General features: G+C 34.9%; 2 protein-coding genes across 3 annotated transcripts in view; one reads left to right on the top strand and one right to left on the bottom strand.

Annotated features, from left to right (window-relative positions):
- CENPP (centromere protein P) overlaps positions 1 to 22,048 on the top strand; it is a 247,032-nt gene that overhangs the window by 66,681 nt on the left and 158,303 nt on the right. The window lies entirely within an intron of this gene.
- Positions 1,359 to 17,630, bottom strand: OGN (osteoglycin). Of its 2 annotated transcripts, none has more exons than XM_069474015.1 (7): positions 17,451 to 17,630; positions 16,177 to 16,344; positions 14,014 to 14,107; positions 7,129 to 7,287; positions 4,915 to 5,117; positions 2,399 to 2,494; positions 1,359 to 1,588 (listed from the first exon to the last, which is right to left on the bottom strand). In XM_069474015.1, the coding sequence occupies exons 1-7, from the start codon at positions 17,628 to 17,630 to the stop codon at positions 1,418 to 1,420; spliced, it is 1,071 nt and encodes a 356-aa protein (XP_069330116.1). In that variant the 3' UTR covers positions 1,359 to 1,417. The 2 variants fall into 2 exon arrangements, with proteins under 2 accessions (XP_069330116.1, XP_069330117.1); XM_069474016.1 differs by having other exon boundaries at positions 16,177 to 16,425; positions 17,451 to 17,486.

Here is a 22,048-nt window from a genome sequence, read left to right on the forward strand (position 1 = left end):
AAGAGATCACAGATACTTTAGTGAAAAATTTTCATCTTAGGGGTCAACCTTGATGAATGGGGGGATAATTAAAAAACATATATGATGTCATGCTAGGTAGGAAAAAAAGGAGCAAATGCTTATAAATGGGATAAGTATGTATCAGTATATAGTCAGTATACAGAGACAACTTGATTCTAATACATAATTTATATTGGAAATAATGTTGGTACTTTTATATACACAGTTCAGTCTCATGTTTCTCAAACACTGATAATTTTGTATTTAACTTCAAGGCATTGTGTAGACTAAGACTTTTGAGTGGGGTACAGGCAGAGGAAAGTTATTTTAGTAACTTAATCTGAGCCATCATAAATTATCACTATTAGATTGTCACCATTAACCATATTAGTTCAAACTGGATATTTAGAAAGTATAGAAACTTTATTGTGAATATTTAGTTTGTTAGGATGAACATGGGTGTACATGGCTGGGAAGATGGTGTGCAGTAACACCACAGAATACTGTTTTCACTTCTTATGTTTGGACAAATTTATTGATGAGATTCTCATTCCTATAGTGTAAAAGAAAATATTTACAGTTATCTCAGATTTGAAAATCTGTACAGTGGAGAACCTTGTGGCTATCCTCTGAGAAATAGATGGACTTTTTATTTTTTCTTATAAGCATACTGGTTTGGGCCTGCTTGATTTTTTAAGGATGTTTTATGGTAGACTTAGAATGTTAATATTTAGGTAAAAGAATATGTTTTACAATTTTACTGAAGACATTAGCTGTGTGAACGCAAAGCAGAATAACTTTGAACATTCCTATATTAGCTCTTTATCAGAGAGTAAAAGTCTACTTTATTTGGAAAATTTTACTTAGGTATGAGACTATTACCCTATATCTCAGGCTAAGTGAAAATATAATAAAATAGCTGCCTTGACAGGAAGAAAACAAAGTTCCTACTTCAAAAGGAATAATGCATGAATCATGAAAGAAAAATGGGAGATCACTGGAAATATTTAGCTTTTCAAAGTTTTTGGAACATCTGCCTTAAATGCTTTTGGAATACAGTAAAGGCCAGGAAAAACAAACAGTTGAAAGTTTCTTGGACTTATCCTCTTACATCATTAGTAATGGGAATAATGCATCTCAAATTTGGGTACTTACATAAAAACATGTCTTTTAAATGGTAGTCAAATATAAACTAGGAGGATTTTGTAATGCTGTTTACGTATTTTCAATTACTTTGAACACAGAGATTCAGTCTTTTTACTTATTATATGTAAGATTTTTGGACATCCTTAAAACATCAAATTCCTTCATAATGAGATACAAAGTTAATATTAAACCAATAGTTATATTCCTTTAGACATTGTTGAGAGATTATAAGTGTGTGTACATTTGAGTTTATATGTTGTATTGACAGAGGTTAAATGTATGACCCTATCGGCAATCTTTTTAAGCAAATGAAACTGTTAGGATGCTTTCCCAGGCTGATTGGATTGCCCTCCAAGCGTATCTCTTCAATGCGGTCCCGAATGTAACTGGTGTCATTAGCCTTGCAGAATGTATCATCTGTGATTGAAGTTATGCTGTTAAACTGAAAAATAAGAGGAAAAAAATTGTTCAGGAATCTGAAATCAACCTTTCATATGCTTTTGATAGGATCCCACAGAATATTTTATCTAAAAAGTGATTTTTAATACCATACATACTGTGTATCCTTATGCAATCTGAGCCACCTTTTATAAATCTACAGTATTATTTTGGAAGAACAGACTACTTGCTGTTACTTAGAGTAATATCCATAATTAGTAATAGCACAAAGTTCTGAATATAAATAGGCTTATACTAGGTGGAGACAGTATCCCATTCTAGACTGTTAACTCAGAATGGGCACTGTGTCCTTAAATAGTCCAAGGAGTAAAACAAACAAATAGGAATTCTTGTGATGCCAAGAGACCAATTTTAGTTTATTTTCATTCCCTCTTCACCTTTGCATTACTTCGAGTTGATGTACTATAAAGCCAGCTGAAAGTCTCCAAAAGCTAATGTTTACCACTCTTTAGAGAAAGAAACAGAAATCGGGGGTCTTAGTGTCCCCTCACTTCAAATCCATGTGTCAGATTAACTAGGAGATGCCAAGTGTACACCTGGAGTCAAATCTGACTCCAGAGCGGACTTCACACCTACAGTTCTGGTTCACTCATGCTGCTCTGGACAGAACCTGGGCTTCTGGGCAGGAGAGTTCATTTGGTGAAATATGAATACTTTTAAAAAGCATTTAGCTATCACACTACTATAGTGATCTAACCAAAATTTGCATGTGAATAAATGAGGTTTCCAATGAATCATAAGATTTTGACCCATAGGAAATTAAAGTGAGATACTGTGAAAGGAACCATCATACCTGAAGATGAATTACACGTAGACTTTCTGGTAAATTAAGAGGCACAGATTCTAGGGCATTGTGGTCCAAGTAGAGGAAGGAGAGGTTGTTCAATTTCTGTAACAAAAATTTTGTTTGAGTGTTACCGAGGTGTGTGCATTCCTTCACAGGATTCAAGCAGTCTCTGTGTGTGTGTGTGTGTGTTTAGTGAGTGGTCCTTTACATTCATCTCATCTCTGAATACCCAACCCTGATACCAACATCTGGGGCCATTTGAATTAGTCATGGGAGCAGCTGATGCGGGTCACTCCCTCCATGGGATTGAATTTGGATCTTGGTGCTACCCTAATCTCTCCTGTACCTCTGAAGCTTCCCATCTCAGCTCCACCAATTTCTAGAAAGGTGGCACAAAGTAGTTACTCCTAAGAGGTGTGTGTGCCTAGCTAGATGTTTCCTGAAGCAATTTATTAAACACTTAGCTTGATACGGTTTTTTTCCTAAAGGCTTTGTGTTGGATTACTCTTAATGACCAGTAACCTATTATTGTATATGATTGTATACTATGACTTCAGGATGTAGTTTCCCTTGACATTACTCTTTTTTGTTTTTCTCTTAGAAACAGAGTCTCACTCTGTTGCCCAGGCTATATTGCAGTGGCACCATCATACGTCACTGTAACTCCAAACTCCTGGGCTCAAGAAATCCTCCCACCTCAGCCTCCTGAGTAGTTAGGATTACAGGCACATGCTACCATGCCCCACTAATTTTTCTTATTATTTCTTTTTGTAGAGACTGGGGTCTCTCTATGTTGCTTACACTGGTCTCGAACCCATGGCCTCCAGTGATCCTCCCACCTCAGCCTCCCAAAGTGCTGGGGTTACAGCCTGGCCTTACATTACCCTTTTACCTTACCTTTGATATTCATCCTTTTTAAATTTTTAAATTAATTTTTATATAAGTTTCATTTTATTTTTTTAGAGACAAAGTTTTGCTCTGTCACCCACACTTGAATAGAGTGGCATAATCATAGCTTACTAAGTAGCTAGAACTACAGGTATATGCCACCATGCCTGGCCAATTTTTTAAATTTTTTGTAGAGATGGGGTTTTGCCATTGCCTAGGCTGGTCTTGAACTTGTGGCTTCAAATGATCCTCCCGCCTCAGCCTCCCAAAGCACTGAGATTACAGGCATGAGTCACCACGCCTGTCATAATCCTTTACACCACATGGGCACCCAGCTCATATCTTCCCAGTGGGCCTAATTTACATTTTACATGGGTTAGAGTAACCTAATTTTACCAGTACCATTAAGCAAAACTACAAAGTAGCCAAGTTTATCATTTTTATACCAACTTGTCATGAATCCCTTTTATGTAATACATATGTAAAACCCAAAATATTCAAACTTTCTGTTTGTAAAATGTTGATCATCTCTTATAAGTCTTTAACATGTCAGTTATTCAAAGACCAACTCAAATTAGTATTTTCAAAGAAGTGAGTATGCTTTTAGAAAGTACCCTAAAAGTCCCTTAATTTCTGAATCCCTTACCAGAAACATCAGAGGAACTCTGATGTAACTTTAAAACATCCCTTAAAGCTGAAAAAAGATACCATAAATGTAAACAAAAAGAAAAGGAAGGAAAAATGGAATATTTTTACATTTTCTAACAGACTATACATTTGTGGAAAGATTATTCATTTGTGGGATTGTCGTAAACTTTATGATAATGAATTTTTGGGAGTTTTAGGACCCTCTATTAGGAGTTATCTTTAGAAGCAACAAACCTTGCCTTTTGAATAAGGTTACGTCTATTGCCAGCAGTGGCATGATCATCTCATCCTTTTTATCAAGGCTTACCTTCCAGGACTAGGAATGATATCTCAGAGCTATGGAAATCCTGGGCTGAGGTGGTTACTTCTGTAGATCATGCATTTTGAGATAACCTGGCTACATAAATCAAAGTAAAACACCTTTCTGTTTTCCTGCGCAATATTTTCTTGAATTACTAAATTAAAAATATATTTAATTCTCATATGTAGAATTTTGTGTTAGGTACCATCATGGAATTCAAAGGAAAGTCTCCCTCTAGAATTTTACAGTCCAATATTTTTAAATATTAGAAGTCAAATTCAGTATTTACTTTTGGAACTTTTTCTGACCTTTGTAAATTGCTGATATTATAAGGAAAAAAAAATCACAGAGAAAGTCTCATGTTGAGTTTTTGTAGACTGTAAATGACATGAGGGGGCCAACCGAGTCTGTCTAAATAAATATTTGCTGCGTTAACAGGTGAAAAAAATGGGAAACAATATAATCCCATGAAACAATATAAAGATTATGTATTTTGAGTGAGACATAGGGATAAACTAGGCTGAATGAGCCTAATAGGATGGCTATTTATTATGTAAATAATATCTTCATTTATCAAATCAAAATAGTTTAAAATGTAATCAAAACAGTGTTCTAGACCACAGTTTCTCTTTTATCTATCATATTATCACCAATACTATGTTTAGTTTTACTATAAAATACTTACTTTAAATGCATTTGCTTTGATTCCTCTGCTCTTGATTTTGTTATGTTTTGCATTAAATAAAGTGAGTTTGGGAGGAAGAACTGGAAGTTTTAGTAATTGATTTTCAGCAAGTGAAAGTTCTTCTAACAGAGTAAGTTTTGAAAAAGTACCATCTTCTATGTCTTCTATCAGATTTCCCGTAAAATCAAGTCTTCTTAAGTTAGCTTGAGGGGAAAAATATACAAAAAATATCAAGTTAAATTCTCATTATGTGACTGAAGAAAAACATTTGTTTAACAGATCACTCAAATATCTTTTAATTCTATTGCCTAGTACAGTGTCTACAATTAGTAGCTTAGTGAAATTTTGTTGATTGAACACTAAGCATCTCTTTATGCCTGACACTGGGGCCCTTTCTAACTGAAGTCCTAGAACCTCAGGTTTGAAAGGGATCTTAAAGTTAGTGGAGTCTTTCCATCCTTCTCTGTTTGAGTTCCTCAGGATGCCCAGGCAGTTTGAAAGAAATTTGTGTTGCAAATCATAGAAAATAGTCATTACATTTGATTGAATGGAATCATGTATTATTTTTGGATTTTTTGCTGGCATGTTGCATTGCAATTGTGGGTTTGTTGTCTTAATCTTAATCTCTCTATGCCTTAATGCTTACCAACAAAGACAAAAAAGTTCCCTGATTTGTTAGAGTGATACATACTGAGAAATAGAAAAATTCAGTGTGTGTGTGTGTGTGTGTGTGTGTGTGTATAAATTTTGTCTGGGATGATTAGGAAATGCAGTTGCTTCTCATTCACAGTAGTCATGTTCTATAAAATCACCACAAACACTAAATTAGTGAATACTGAACCATCATTCCTAGGGGGAATATGGGGTTAGGTAGCGAGCCTCTGATGACACATTTTCATCAACCAATTAGTATATAACCTTGTTTTATGTGTTTTTGTTTAAAGATACCTTATTTAATATATATATTGTTGATTCATTACATTGCGCTGTAACTCATGCCTGAACAAAGCTTATCTAACGTGTTTTCTCTGTAAGGCGTGTAACACCCTTCTTGCCCTTAGGAACAATAGACAGCACTTTAATACTATGTTTGGGGTAATTTTAAACAGTGAAATCATAAACAAAAAGCACAAAAATGTGAAAAACGTGGCACATATAATATGAGAGCTGAAACCAGAAGACAGAGTGTCACCTTATTTCACCTCAACTGGGAACATGTATGTCAATTAACTCAAAATTTTTGCCACTCTTCTGTTGTCTGTGAATGACTGTGAAAGCATCACATGTACTGATTTTTGGGTTACATATAAATTTCAGCAAGAAGGTTAATTCACAAATACGGAATCCACAAATAATGAGGCTCAACTATATTTCAGTCTACTGTTGGGAGCTACCAGTGGCAGCTTGAATCCAGTTATGGCTAATCTCATAAATGTGTAGTGGGCCAGTGTGCATTTCTTTGTATAATTTTCTTCAGAAACACTTGAGAACACAGGAGTCTAGAAAACGGACAAGAAATTAGTGATCCAGGACCAGGGTTTGGTACTATAGAAATGGAGGATTCTGGTGTGCCCATGGCAACACCCTAGTTGGGTTAAGGTTTGATAGAAGTCCAAGATTGCTAATGACTTGGGAAGGAATTAAATGCCACTGTTCTCAACACTATTTCCATATTAGCATCATCCAAGGAGTTTGGTTGTTTTTAATGATATTGGTTGGGCCTTAACCAAGACCTGAATTAGAACCTCTGGGAAGTAGGACCTGGTGTCAGCATTTTAAAAATACTTCCCTAGATATTTTTAATATGCAGCCAGACTTAAGAGCCATAAGTTAAATTAAGAAAAAGCAGTTTCTGTGCTTTAATAGTGACGGTAAAAAATAAAACATTGTTGTTGGACAAGTATCCCAGTAATATTGGTGCTGCTCACTGTTTGAGGAAAATGATCTTGAAGTATTGGGGCTGAGAAGATGTAGTTGCCTATATATGAGACAGGTTGTCAACGTACACACTAAGTCACTAATAAAGATCACAGAATATGTCTGAATGGAAAGGAAATTCACCAACAAACTGATGGATTTGTGTTAAGTATGATAGATACTTATATACTCCAACAGTGACAACCCTCGATGTGGTAGGCCACAACGATGTGGAAACTTGTGTTTATATGAGTTAAATACTAGCATGAGTTCATACTGATGTCTTATTTAACTTACGTATATCTGCAAAATCTTTGGCAGTCAGCTTTTTAATTTTGTTGAATCGTGCATAAAGATAGGCTGATTCCTTTGGTAAGGGTGGTACAGCATCAATGTCAACTTCTTCACAGTATACAGAGCCACTTAAACAAACACACAACAGGCACGTGGGCATTTCTAAATTGGGAAACAATGTCAAAAAAGTATAAACAGTAGTTTGAAAATATTTGGCCTCTAGTGGTAAAATTATTGCTATCATGAATGCTATTACTAATTTGTAGAGATATTTTACAGAATCATAGGTGATAGCAGGAAAGATATTCAGTCTTGATAACTTGTGACCTACATTGTGCTTGATAATTCACCAGAATATTGTCTGAGAGTCTGTAATCCACACTTTTTATTCTGTTTATTGATGATCACTTGACTGCTGAATTGACAGCTATATTTCCTCATGTGAATACCAAAAAAATTCATAAAGCAGGAATTAAGGTAAACAGAAACTTGATTTATCATGTTTGATGTGTGAGAAACATATTTCAGATTGGTGACAGTAGCTAATGTCTTTAGAAATCACTAGTTAAATGAGCAAGCCATTAACTTGAAAATTAGAGTTATCATGGGCACTGTTAGGATCCCATAATACCCCCAAGTCATTCATTACATTTATTTGTCAAGCTTCTTTCCTTTAACCTAGAATAGTTCCTTAGTCTTTGTTTTTCATATCTTTCACTTTTTTTTGAAAACTACAGGGCTTTTGTTTTCCTGTTTCATTTTCTTTTTATTTTTTAAATTTTCTTTTGTTTACTTTTTTTTTTTTTTTTAGAGACGGGGTCTTGCTTTGTTGCCCAGGCTGGTCATAAACTCCTGGCCTTAAGTGATCCTGCCATCTTAGCCTCCCAAGTAGCTGGGATTACAGGCATGAGCCATCCCTCCTGGCTTAATTTTATTTTTTCAGGGCATTTATTTTGCAGAATGTCTTTCAGTTGGCTGAGGGATCCCTCATTTTTGTCAGGAATACCATGGAAATGATGTTGTATCCTCAGTACCCTGTGTCAGGAGGCGCACGATATCTGCTTGTCCCATTCATGACAGTGTCTTTGGTCACTTGGTTCAAGCGGTGTCACTGTGTAAAGTTACTGTTTTACACCTTGTAATTAATGTGTCTAGTTACTCTACATCCTTGCCAACATTTGGTATGGTCAGTCTTTTTAATTAGCCGTTCAAGTAGGGTATGTTGTGGTATCTCAATGTGTTTTAATTTGCATTTCTCTAATGACTAACAATGTTAGCATCTTTTTATGTGCTTATTTGCCATCCACATATGTTCTTTGGTAAAGTGTCTATTCATATCTCTTGCCTATTTTTAATTGGGGCTTTATATTATTATTGAATTATTATAAGAGTATATATTCTACATATAAATCTTTTGTCAGATTTATGTTTTACCCCAGTCTTTGACTTGTCTTTTATTTTATTTTTATTTATTTATTTTTTTTAGAGACAAGGTCTCACTCTGTCATCTAGGCTAGAATGCATTGGCACAATCATACCTCACTCCAGCCTCAAATTCCTGGGCCAAAATAATTCTCCTTCCTCAGCCTCCTAAGTAGCTAGGACTACATGCACTCATCACTGCATCTAGCTAATTTTTTATTTTTATTTATTTTTTTGGTAGAGACAGGGCCTTGCTATGGTGCCCAGGCTGGTTTGGAACTCCTGGGCTCAAGTGATCCTCCTGCTTCAGCTTCTTAGAGTGCTGAGATTACAGGTGTAATCTTATCAGCGTCTTTTGAAGAGCAAACATTTTAAATTTTAATGAAGAACAGTTGATTCCTTTATAGTTCATGCTTTTTGTGTTATATTTAAGAAGTGTTTGCCAACCACTAAGATTTTAGCTTTTGTTTTCTTCTAGAAATTGTATAGTTTAAGTTCTTTACTTATAGGTATGGGGTACATTTTGAGATAATTTTTATATATGTCAGGAGCGGTCAAGATTCTTTTTTTAATTTTCCTATGGTTGTCTGATTCTTTCAGCACCATTTTTGGAAAAGATTATTCTTTCCCCATTGAATTGTGTTGTCACATTTTCAAAAACCAATTGTCAGTATTGTGTAAGCCTATTTCTGGAATGTTATTCTATTCATCTATTTTTTTTTATTTTTATGCTAATACTGCAATGTCTTGATTCCTGTACCTTTATAGTAAATCTTGGTAGTATAAATCCTCCAACTTTGTTCTTCTTCAATGGTGTTTTGACTATACTAGGTCCTTTACATTTTCCTATAAATTTTAGAATCAGTTTCTTAATTAAAAAAAAAAACCTGTTAGGATTTTGATTGTGTTTGTGTTGAATCTATAAATAAATTTGGGGAACATTGACATCTTAATGGTATTGAGGTTTACACAGCTGAATGCAATCAATATAGCTCTCCTTAGGTCTAGGTCTTTTTCAATTTTTCTCACCAGTATTGTCTAGATTTCAGTGTATAGGTTTTATATATCTTTTATACATTTATACCTTTTTATTTCATATATTTTGATGGAGTATTTAAAAAAATTTAAATGTCCTTATTATTCTTCAAGAACTGCCTTATGTTATGGCATTACAAGATGTCCCAAACCAATCTTGTATTTTCCCTGCCCGAACTCTGAAATCAGCTATCTCTTCAAGAAGCACTGGTTTCTTTTAGTGGAGAATGGTGTTAGAAACCAAGATCTGGGTCCTAGGTATGCTCAGTGTTACTGGGATCTCATTGTTTCTAGGCTCTTTCAGCAGAGAGAGCTAGGAGATATAAGTGTGTGTATATTTGTCTCTTTTTCCATATATAATACACAACATGTATATGTATATCAACATTACAATATATACACATACACCACTTGCTCATATGTCTACATAAACATACCATATGCATACATACACATACACTCAGAGTGATAAACACATCTGTATTTTGATATCTCTTTATATATACAAACCATGAGTTAATAGTAATATCATCCATTCCAGTCCAACTCCACAGTGGTTTTTTTGTTTGTTTGTTTTTGTTTTTGTTTTTGAGACAGCATTTTGCTCTGTTGTCTAGACTAGAGTGCAGTGGTATCGTCATAGCACACTGTAACCTGAAACTCCTGAGCTCAAGCAATCCTCCTGCCTCAACTTCCTAAGTAGCTAGGACTATGGGCACGAGCCACCACACCCAGCTTATTTTTCTATTTTTTGTAGAGATGGGGTCTTGCTATGTTGTTCAGGCTGGTCTTGAACTCCTGGCCTCAAGAGATCCTTCCACCTGGCCTCCCAAAGTGCTGGGAATTCAGGCATGAACCACTAAGCTGGCCCTACAGTGTTCTTTCTAACCTTATACCTTTCCATATTTGTAATGCTCTTCTCTGACAGTGAGAAACCTAGCTCTCATTATTTACGGTATATTTTCTTTACTCAGTTCTAGAACACACATTAAGTAGTTTCAATATTGCTAACTCATAACACTGTGGAAAACAAACATGATCACTGGAATTTTGTATTAGTTTATAGTTCTTTTTGTCTTTAGCCTGAAGGTACATAGTCATGTTTGGGCCAGGCACGGTGGCTCGTGGCTATGATCCTAGCACTCTGGGAGGCCTAGGCAAGAGGATCTCTTGAGTTCAGGAGTTCAAGACCAGCCTGAGTCCTGAGCAAGATCGAGATCCCCATGTATACTAAAAATAGAAAAAATTAGTCGGGCATGGTGGTACACACCTGTAGTCCCAGCTACTCGGGAGGCTAAGGCAGGAGGATTGCTTGAGCCCAGGAGTTTGAGGATGCTGTGAGCTAGGCTGATGCCACAGCACTCTAGCCCAGGCAACAGAGTGAGACTCTGTCTTAAAACAAAATAAAACAAAACAAAACTAAAACTGTGTTTAAGGCTTACTTGAGGGCCGGGCGCGGTGGCTCACGCCTGTAATCCTAGCACTCTGGGAGGCTGAGGTGGGCGGATCGTTTGAGCTCAGGAGTTTGAGACCAGCCTGAGCAAGAGGGAGACCCCATCTCTACTAAAAATAGAAAGAAATTATATGGACAGCTAAAACTATATATAGAAAAAATTAGCCGGGCATGGTGGTGCATGCCTGTAGTCCCAGCTACTCGGGAGGCTGAGACAGGAGAATCGCTTGAGCTCAGGAGTTTGAGGTTGCTGTGAGCTAGGCTGACGCCACGGCACTCACTCTAGCCTGGGCAACAGAGTGAGACTCTGTCTCAAAAAGAAAAAAAAAAAAAAAAGGCTTACTTGAATTAGATTTTTTTCCTCGTTTAGAGTGCTATTATTTATTTGGAATACAATTAAGTTTTTATTTTTCTGTTTATATTCCAACTTTGGTTCTTTTTACCTTGTCCTTGTTGATTTTATTTATATATCAGTAAGTTTATATTTATTTATATTGCCTATATAAAACATAGTATTGTTCTAGAAACCAAATCTACACAAAAAATGTATGCTGAGAGAAGTGACACTCCCTCTCCCACAATTTTTCTTTGGCCCATGTTTTTTTCCATAGAAATGTGCATTTTCTTATATCCCTTTCTTTCTTATATGAAAGGCAACATATTATAGATAATTCTTTTCACTTTGCACTTTGCTTTTTTCACACAATGTGTTCTGGAAATCACTCTACGTTAGTTCTTAGAGATCTTCCTCATTCATTTTTACATCTGCATTGTAAAGTACATTCTCTTGTGTGGATGTACCATTGTTTATTCAATCACTCTTCAGTGTTTGGACAATAGATTATTTATGATATTTTGCAATTGCAAACAATGCTTCAATGATTTTACATTTGTGTTTTCTTATTTTGGAGGTGTATCTTCAGGATAAATTTCTTGAAGTTGATGACTATGTTGAAAAGTAAATGCATGTTTGGTTTTGTTAGATATTGCTAGATTCCTATACAAATGTATTGTACTGATTTGTATTCCTCCTAGCAGGGTATGAAAGTATCTTATCCCACAGCCTTGCTAATGGAATACATTAACATACAGTTATACTTTCATTTTGTCAGTCAGGTTAAAAATGGTATCTCAATATAACTTTAATTTACATTACTCTGTGTGTGAGATTGAACATCTTTTTGGGTCAAATCACTTTGTGAATTGTCTGTTCATATCTTTTGCCCATTTTTCCAATGAAATTTCGGTCAATTTATTTTCCTCAATTTTTTTTTTTTTTTTTTTTTTTTTTTTTTTGAGACAGAGTCTCACTCTGTTGCCCGGGCTAGAGTGAGTGCCGTGGCGTCAGTCTAGCTCACAGCAACCTCAAACTCCTGGGCTTAAGCGATCCTACTGCCTCAGCCTCCCGAGTAGCTAGGACTACAGGCACGCGCCACCATGCCCGGCTAATTTTTTGTATATATATATTTTAGTTGTCCATATAATTTCTTTCTATTTTTAGTAGAGACGGGGTCTCACTCTTGTTCAGGCTGGTCTTGAACTCCTGACCTCGAGCGATCCACCCGCCTTGGCCTCCCAGAGTGCTAGGATTACAGGCGTGAGCCACCGCGCCCGGCCTATTTTCCTCAATTTTTAAGAATTTTTTATAAATAAGAGCTATTAGCTCTTTAGTTATGTTATCAATTTGTTCTTTCTCTAGTTATATTATTTATCTGTAATATATGTTGCAAATATTTTCCCCAGTTTTCAGTTGTCTTTTAAATATGCATTCATGAGGTCAAATTTATTATTCTTTCTATTATTGTCTCTGGATTTTGAGGCACCCTACATCCAGATTATTTTCTAGTACTTGTATAGTTTTATCTTATACATTTAGATTCCTGATCTATTTGGAATTTGTTTTCCTGTGTAAGGTATGGATCTAATTGTATCTCTTTTCACATAGCTACCCAGTTCTCCCAGCACTGTTTTTTAAAAACACCATTTTTCCCTTCAGTAATTTGAGTGGTGCCTTTACTGTATACTAAATTTCCATATGTATTTGTGTTTCTGGACTTTCTATTCTATTGCACTGGTCTTTTTGTCTATTCTATACCACTATCCCACTCTTTAAGTATAGAGGCTTTAGAGTATGTTTTAACGAGTAGTATGTCTAGTTCCTGCATTGTTCAATGTTTCCCCTATTTGTATATGTTTGTCCACATGAATTTTAGAGTCAATTTTTTTAGCTTTATAAAAAATTTATTGGTAATTTTAGTGGGATTGTCTAAAATTCATAAATTTGGAGAGCATTGACATTTTGATGATATTTAGTTATCCTATCCAAGAACAAGGGATGTCTTTCCATTTGTTCAAGTCTATTTTTACTGTAATACTTATCACATTTTTAAAGATCATTTTAATTTTATTGTAGCAATATATAGAAATTTGTGATTTTTTCCCCTATTTTCACATGAAATAATGTTCTGTGATAGAGCAAGAATAAACCAAATACATAGGAGCTATTAAGTAGGACTTGTAGTTTGTTCTTTCATAAGTTTTCTATTGTTTTAATTGAAATGTACATGATAGTTATGTATGTTTATAGGCATTTCTCTTCTGTGAGTTTCTTGAAGGCAAGAATTATATTTTATTTATCTTGATGCTGTACATTATATTTGACAAATCAGTGTTTCAGTATTTCTTGCATTGGTTATATATGGAAAGAAACTCATACTTTGTGGAGGCTAACTGTGGACTAAGCTTTGGTTGTTCTTGAATGTTTTTGTTCCACATTTCTCACTTGTAATGTGGAATGACAAATGATGTGAACTCCCAATACACCTGTTTGACTTTATTGTTGTAAATAAAATTCCACTTGTTTGTATTTACTCTATCTTGGGCAATTTTTGATTATTACAAAGAATAAAGTTCCATTGTAGCTATTTTTAAAAGAGACTTTTTGAAAAATAATTAAATGATAGAGTCTTCATACTTACCATCATTTTCTTTTTTGGGGGGTAATGATGTTATACTCTCATCTTTTTGTAATTGAAGACTTTTCTTATCAGGTATTATCATAGTTTCTTTTTCCTATTAGAAAAATAAAAGTTTGTTATCTGGTGTGATAAAGTCTAAGTGACTATACAACCTAGGGATCACAGATGACACTTACCTTCTCATAGTTACAATTAATGGCATTTATTTGTTCTCCATTAGGATTTTATACATAATCCCATTTCATCATTCATCAAATTATAGTGTAAATATTTGTTCAGTTTATTTTCATTCTAGAGACCATGAGCATCTTCAGTAAAAGAACCAGTTCTTTTTTATTTTTATATCTCCAATGGCTGAACTCAGTGCTAAGTAAATGTTGAACATATTGAAATTCCAAATGAGAGCTAGAAGAGAATTCCCTGAATTGGAGTGAAAGTTTTTCTGAGGTGAAACTATTCCTCATGATTCTTGTCTAAACTGAGTTCCTTGTTCAGATTCTGCCATTTTGAGCAGGGCTAGAGCTCTAGCCTTGTGACTAGAGCTCCAGCTGTGTGAAGTACTGATTAAGGTCTTTTGATCTCTTCCAGGGATGACCTTTTAATTACCTATATGCCTCCATTAAGCCCTGACTCTTGGAACTCTTATTTCAGCTTACCCACCCTGCTCAGACCACCGGTATAAGCCATTAACAATGAGGGACTTGAGGTCGATATCGTTAACTCTCTCTCTTTTCTGTTCTCATAGAATACATTTTCTCCTATTAGATTACAGAGTATTATGTGATAGCCTATTCTTTCTACCCTTTGTAAGCATGTTCCACTTTAGTCTCAGTCTTAACTCCTGACTCTGCCCTTCACCTTCATTCTCTCATCTGTGTGCTGGTTGAACATCCTCCCTCCACTCTGCATTTATACATCAAGTCTTGTCGAATTCTACTCCATTCCACAAATATCTTAGTTCCTGCATTTGTATTGAGATAGAGAAACTTCTAAAGCTCTGTAAAGAGAAAAACCAGAGAGTAAATAATCTCTAAAATTATTACTTTTTAGGGAACAGGAAACTTTGAAAGTGTTTTTGATAGATTTAAATCATCCAAGTGAGCCAATAGCTTATGTTATGATAAGCTGCTTTTTTTTTTATAACTTGAAGCTATGACTAGCCTATCTCTTTTGTGTTAATAACGGGCAAAAATAATGTTACCGTATTAACTAACTCCATTGAAAGAAACTGTGGTAGTAACATTTGCTCATTGTGTACCCCCTAAAAAATAGGAGAAAGTAGCATTTATAACTGGTCAATCTTAAAATCTTTACCATTTAATTTATACTGGAAAAGAACTTTTGACACAACCAGTATTTTTATATATTTGGCTGCATTTCTCGTTTTCCATTATTTGAAATGTGTGTTTGTGTGTGACACATACAGTAGGTAACAGATACTTATGTGCTCTATTAACTTTTCCCTTACTCAGCATTCATTTCTGTGTGCCAAGAAAACCATAAGTAATTACTTTGCCCATAAAGGTGGGGTATAAATGATGTGGTATGAAAGTCATCCTTGCAGAGCATTAACTCAATTACAGTTACAGTTATTTAGTACAAATTGATAGAGGGTATAAACTGTTAAAATTGATTTAAAAAGCTCCATATTAAATAATTTTTCATTTTTTGGTACTATTTGTAATTGGCATATATAAATTATTGTGAAATGCTATAGTTAGCAAAACACCTATTTATTTCCTTAAACCATTTTTCTCTAAAACAATAAATTTTAACCTGATAATTCATCTTTATTTCTCCTAATACACATTTCTCCTAATTTATTTTTGAAGCAATATAATATACATATATAGGACATTGTGTAACATTACTTAACATATAAATTGCAACTGGTCAGCCATCACCTTAAAATCTAGTTTTCCTTAAATTTTATTTTTTTGGTTACTGAAGATACTGTTTGGTTACTGCAGGTACTGTTTATGAATTTGGGAGGCATGCATACTCTGAAAATATAATATCAGGGACAATTATTATGAATTACTCTGAATCATTTAAAGTGCTTTTCCTTTCCCCTTACCTTATCAAACACATTCCGGAAAAACAAAAACATGCATTTAAATGGGCACTATTTTAGAAGCTGAATTTAGAGTAGAAATAAAGTACCTTAATATTTTTTCCATCCAGGTATTTATCCTCATAATCTTGGCTAAATATACTTTCTTCAAAATTATCTGTTCCATAGTCATAGATAATGCGTGAGTCCTGCTGAGTTGGTGGTGCTGGCTTTATCAGAGGCACAAATAGTAACAGGAGAAGTGTAGACTGCAGAGTCTTCATTTTAGCAAAAGTCAAGGTGACTGGAAGTTAATAAACTAGTGGCCTGCTGACTGTGGGACAAAACTCTCTTTTTCCCTGGAAATAAAAATGCAGACCATCAAAGCAATATTTAAAAGCTTAGAGGACGTTTTGGCTGGGTGTATGCAGTAGGGGCCAGAGAACAAGTATTTAACCCTTAGTGATCTTTAATTAGATGCTAACAGTTTTTATATATCAGTGAACATTCTGAAAAATAGTTTCAGAAAATAGTTTTGTATCTTCTCTATCAAAAATCCAAGAAATGTTGATAATTTTTCTTAATAATTATGTGCCTCGAAAAGAGGTACAGATATGCGATTGAAATTTGCTTAGGATACCTGTAGTATAAATAGTTAAAATGAAGACCCAAGATCCTGTCTTATGTAAGTTAAAAATATCATATTTCAACTTTGCTACTTTGTAAAAACTCTTGATTTGTATTGGTATGAACAGAAACAAGTTCTAAGAAAGTTTAAAAGCTTAAACCTTAAATTTAACATTATGAAAAATAGTCATTAACACTTACCTTTAGGTGCTACAAAATATAGGAAAAGTCATATGTCTTTAATTTTCTTGGTTTTGTAATTTTAATTACAAATTTTTCACTCTTCTTAGTTAATGGTATTTTTTTTAAATTTAAACTATGAAAACTGAAAAAATAATATTGCAGACTAGAGGAAATACAGAACTTTAATCAAGAAACTTTGGGGAATATAATGGAAAGGATTCTTTTAGGCTTATCAGTGGATTTTATCTGGTAGATGCACATTTCAGACTTTTTCTTAAGTAACTTCAAACAGAATTACTCAGAGTTGCTGATGCTGCATTATAGATGCCAATTTCTCAAAACTCCAGTGGTTGAAAATGAAGAATAAAATGTATCTGTGACTTTTGCAGCACCCACCCCATTCTTGCCTACATGGATATTAAAGTTATACAATGATACACATAAATACTTGTTAAAAGTTGTTTGAGGTAACTGAAACTTAAACAAATTAGAGATGGCCTTTACGTTTAAGACTATTAGATGAGTTATACTTTAGCAAACAATATTTAAAATAATATGTGAAAAACAAGCCTACCGTTGTAGCAGTTTTGAAGTTTTTTGTGGTTTTCCTCAATAGATGTTCATGCCTGTGCATTAGCCCCAAGTGGGAGGGTGAATGAGGAAAGCTGTGGATTGATTTCAAACTGCTGAATAAAATTTCAGGGCCCAACCACTTTAAGAGCAGTTTCCATGTGGTAGAGATTTCTGCCAACATTCTTTCTCTAGGGTGAAATGCAGTGTGTTGTACTAGAGAACTGTGCCTAAGATATTTGTAACTGTTGCACTCAGTCTGCTTTCACTAATTGAGTGTAAACTTGCGTCATTTTATTATTGTGTAATAAACACTAATATTTTCACAAAGATTAGTTTATGAAAATGATATAGTTATAAAATCATGTTTCTCATTTTGGTAATTTCCCAGGAGATAAGATATCTGCTATTTGAATGAAATAGAACACTAAAAAAAGCATAGTCTAAGCTCTTAATTTTATGAGGACTAAAAATATTGTCCTAATACTATGATTAATATAAAGCCAAGAAATTTCCAATGTAAAAATTAGTTTTAGCACTAGTTTATGGTTTTATCATTTAGGGTTTTTTCTCCCCTTTATTTTAATTACATGTAACAAGAACCCAAACATAAGAATTGGCTTCTTAAAAATAAATTTGATTTATAATTTTGGGGGTTGATAGTTAAATATTTTTGTTTGCTGCATGAAGGAAACTTTATACAAATTATTTTAATATTAAATTTGATTTTAAAAGTTAAAGTGGTATTGTAGATACCATACAAGCATCTTTAAAGATTGATTTTAAAAAAAAGATTCACATTTATTTTTATTACTTTTTGATGCTTTTGGCAATCAAAGTAACATTTCTCTCTCCTCTAAGCTAAACATTTAACAAGTATGGATAAATATCAGTTCTCTTTTCTAGTCAAAATTTGTTTTCAAGCCTTTCAAATCAAAGCTTATATAAACAAGATTTTAATAATCAAGTTTTTATTTGAATGTGAATTATTTTAAATTTAGTTGTGATCTTCTCTGGTTTTGGTTGATATAAATTGTTGGTTTTATAGCTTTAAAAATAAAATAAAACTTTTTTAAGTCTTTGAAATATGTAATAATGAAACAGTGGACATTGATTTGTTTTGTGTTTTATAGCAAGTTAATAAGATGTTGAGAAGCTAGATAGATACCATATTTCAAATTTAGAAAATCTTAGGAGATTCATGGTTTCATTAACACATTAACTGCCACACTAGAAAAAAAAATTTTCCCTGGCACCGTGGTGTTTTAGTAAAGCAAAACAATCCTTTCTAATTTGTTATTTTTTATTGTTTTCTGTGCATGAGTTATATACAACACAATCCACGTTTTTAGAATTAAATTGTCAATATTAGTTGTAAAATAAGAACGTTAATAAGTAAGATTTTCACCGACCAACCACAGGGTTTTGCTTCACGAAGCCCCGGGCTCAAAACTAGCCTGAGTTAAATACAACTCACTTGGTAGTCGATGTGTTAATGGGACAGTTTGATACTTTGTACTACAGAAAATTTTTTTGTGGATTATAACATCTTTCCTTGAAAAGTTATGACCAATGAGCACAATTTTATTAGCATTCATTCATTTAATAAATTCATTTAATAGTATTCATTTAATATTGAGCACCGTTACTGTGCTAGACTTATAGACAAGTAAACTCAAGTAAGCAAAACTATTTCTTCCCCCCAGGAACTTTTATTTTTATAGTCTCCAAGTCAGCAGAAAGGCAGCAAACAAGCAGCTAGAATGCACAGTGAGGCTTGCTACACAGAAATATGCAAAGAGTTCTGTGATAAACTGAGAGAGGCCATAAATCTTGACTGGGTGAAGTCAAGGAGGCTGCACTCAAACTGACTTCTATAGAGAGTATAGGAAAAGAGGGCAGGGGCAAATGGAAAAACGTTCTTGGCAAGAGGAGAGTCATATGGGAAGGAAGGATGGGGATAGATCACTTAGGAAATCTTTTTGCATATGGCTGGAGCTTGGAGGGAGAGAGAGAAGAAGTGAGGGGAGTGGACCATATTAAGAAATGTGACTACACAGGGGAATAGAGGTTAGATTAAGGAGAATCTTTTGTATCCTGCTAAGGTGTTTGGGCTTTAGTCTGTAGTCAGTGAGAGACCACTGAGAAATTCTTAAGCCAGTGAGTGATGTGATCCTATTTGCATTTTAGAAATATCCCTCTTCTGTTGCATGTCTAAATATTACCACTGTTTGCCTGTTGTGATGGTTATCTATTACTGTGTAAGAAATTACCACAAATTAGTGGTTTAATTAAATAACATTGTCTCACATTTTCTGTGGGTCAGGAGTTTGGCATGACTTTGCTTGATTGTCTGCTTTAGGATCTGCTGTCAAAGTGCAGCTGAGACTGCAGCCTCACTTAAGGGGTTGAGTAGGGAAAGATCCACTTATAAATCCATGTGGTTGTTGGAAGCATTTGGTTCCTTTTACCATGTGGGACTAAGGGCCTAGTTTCCTGGTGGTTGTTGACTGAAGCCTTCCCTCAGTTCCTTGCGATGTGACTTTCTCTGCAGTGCAGCTCATCACAATGTGGCAGCTTGCTTCTTCACAGCCAGAGAGGGAGATAGTCTTCTGGCAAGATAGGCATCATGGTCTTTTGTAGCAATTACATATACATAATCACATATATACCATTGGCTTTGCCATATTCTATTGGTTAGAAGCAAGTCACAGGTCACACCCACACTGAAGCGGGGTGGGGGGTGATTATGCAAGGCAAGAGTCTGGAAATATCCGGAATTACACTGGAAAATAAACAAACCTAAACTCCTGCCCGTAGTTAACCAAACTGTAAAGTTTGCGGGCACATTTCCCCAAACCAACCTCACTTCTGAGACCAATAGCAAGTTCAGGGGATTCCCAAAACCACCCTTACATTTGATAATTCCCTAGAAGGACTCTCAGAACTCACTGAAGGCTATTATTGTACTCATTGTTATGGTTTATATAGGGAAAGGATACGCAAAAATTAGGCAAAGGAAGAGATGCATAGGGCAGAATCTGGATGGGTCCAAACATGAACCTTTCATTGTTCTCGGGATGTGTTACCCTTCTGGCACTGGTGTGTGACAGTGTACCTGGAGTATTGCCAGCCAGGGAAGCTCATCTAAGCCTTGGTGTTCAGAGCTTTTAATAGGGCTTGATTGATTGAATAATTGAACGATTGTCCACATGGTTGAACTCAACCTCCAGGTCCACTGACACTGCATAACCTATTCTAAATCACATGGTTGGTCTTTCTGGTATGGCCACCGCATCCTTAGACTATTGGTTGTGGCTGATCCCACCCTAAACAAAGACACTCCTATCAGAAATGACATAGGTCACCTCCCAAAAGTCAAGGCAAAGCCCAGACCCCTCTGTAGACAAAGCCAAAATCTTTACTACACAGTTCCCAATGAAAAATGTTTGAAACTGTAGGTTATTTTCTATTCCAGAAAGAAATGTTATATCCTGATAGAAAGCTATTTAGCTTTTTACTATACAGTAATAAAAAATGAAAACCACTTAATGCCCAAGAGCAGGCATTGTGTCCAAAAATGAAAGAGTTTTCTCTGTGAAGTTCTTTCAGGTGACGCTATTATATTGTCCCTGGTGTCTTACAGGTGTTTTATTTTTTGAGGGTGTATCATTGGTGTGTTGGTTCTTTCTCTTAATTGTTTCTCAGCAGTAGGCAACAAAAAAATGTGTTGAGTGGAACTGAGATGGAATTGAGTTTTGGAAAAAAGAGTTTTCTGGAAAAGAGTATCGTTTTGGAAGTGGTTTAATCCTACTGATAGAGACTGTATAACTACAAAATTGATTAGCTTTCAAAAAAGGCTACAAGCCAGAAGAGTCTTTTCTCCATCTTCATCCTTTAACTTTACAGGAAATAATTTAGTTTACGAGTCAGAACATGTAAGTTCTAGTTTTGATTCTGTCATTAACCTTCCCCTGACCTTAGGCAACTTCTTTCATTTCTTTAGGCCTCAGTTTCTTTATCTATTGGACTAGAGCCTAGTTACTACAGAGTTTCTCACCCTCCACACTGTAGACATTTTGGACCCAAAGTTCTTTGTTGTGGAACTGTCCTATGCACTGTAGGCTGTTTAGCAGCACCCGTCCCTTCCATTGTGACAACCAAAAAATGTCTCCAGACACGTCACTTGTCCCTTGGGGGGCAAAATCGCTCCTGTTGAAAACTACTGAATTGCTAGATACTTATACACCCTTTTTAATCCAACATTCTTATGGAAAGTCTATGATTTGGATTGCTATCTCAAATCTCGTACTTATGCTTGAAGCCCAGTCATTTGTTCAAAGGAGAGAGATGAGAACCCAAGTACTTTCCAGACTAAAAGATGAAATTTAAATGGAGGGGAATTATTACTCAATGTAAGGAATAGTTCATAGTGAAAATGTATCTTATTTGTCAATTTAGTTTTTCTTAGTAGTACATAATTCTCTATAGAGAATTCACAACCTAAACGCATAAAGTGATGCTAGATGTGTCCATGATGTTCTGATATTTATAACTAGACATAGCTATAACTTGGCATAGTTATATCTATTTAGGAAATTG

This window comes from Eulemur rufifrons, chromosome 7 (genome assembly GCF_041146395.1).
Source record: "Eulemur rufifrons isolate Redbay chromosome 7, OSU_ERuf_1, whole genome shotgun sequence".
Taxonomy (NCBI): Eukaryota; Metazoa; Chordata; class Mammalia; order Primates; family Lemuridae; genus Eulemur; species Eulemur rufifrons.

What these genes read in the sequence shown, in the direction of transcription:
- OGN (XM_069474015.1), bottom strand. Translation starts at nt 17,630, where the DNA reads ATGTTGGCAGAAATCTCTACCACATGGAAACTGCTCTTAAAGTGGTTG. An exon ending in CAAAGATTTTGCAGATATAC is followed by an intron (nt 5,118 to 7,128) that starts GTAAGTTAAATA and finishes TTTCCCCTCAAG; the next exon opens with CTAACTTAAGAAGACTTGAT. An exon ending in TCAAAGCAAATGCATTTAAA is followed by an intron (nt 2,495 to 4,914) that starts GTAAGTATTTTA and finishes TTTTTGTTACAG; the next exon opens with AAATTGAACAACCTCTCCTT.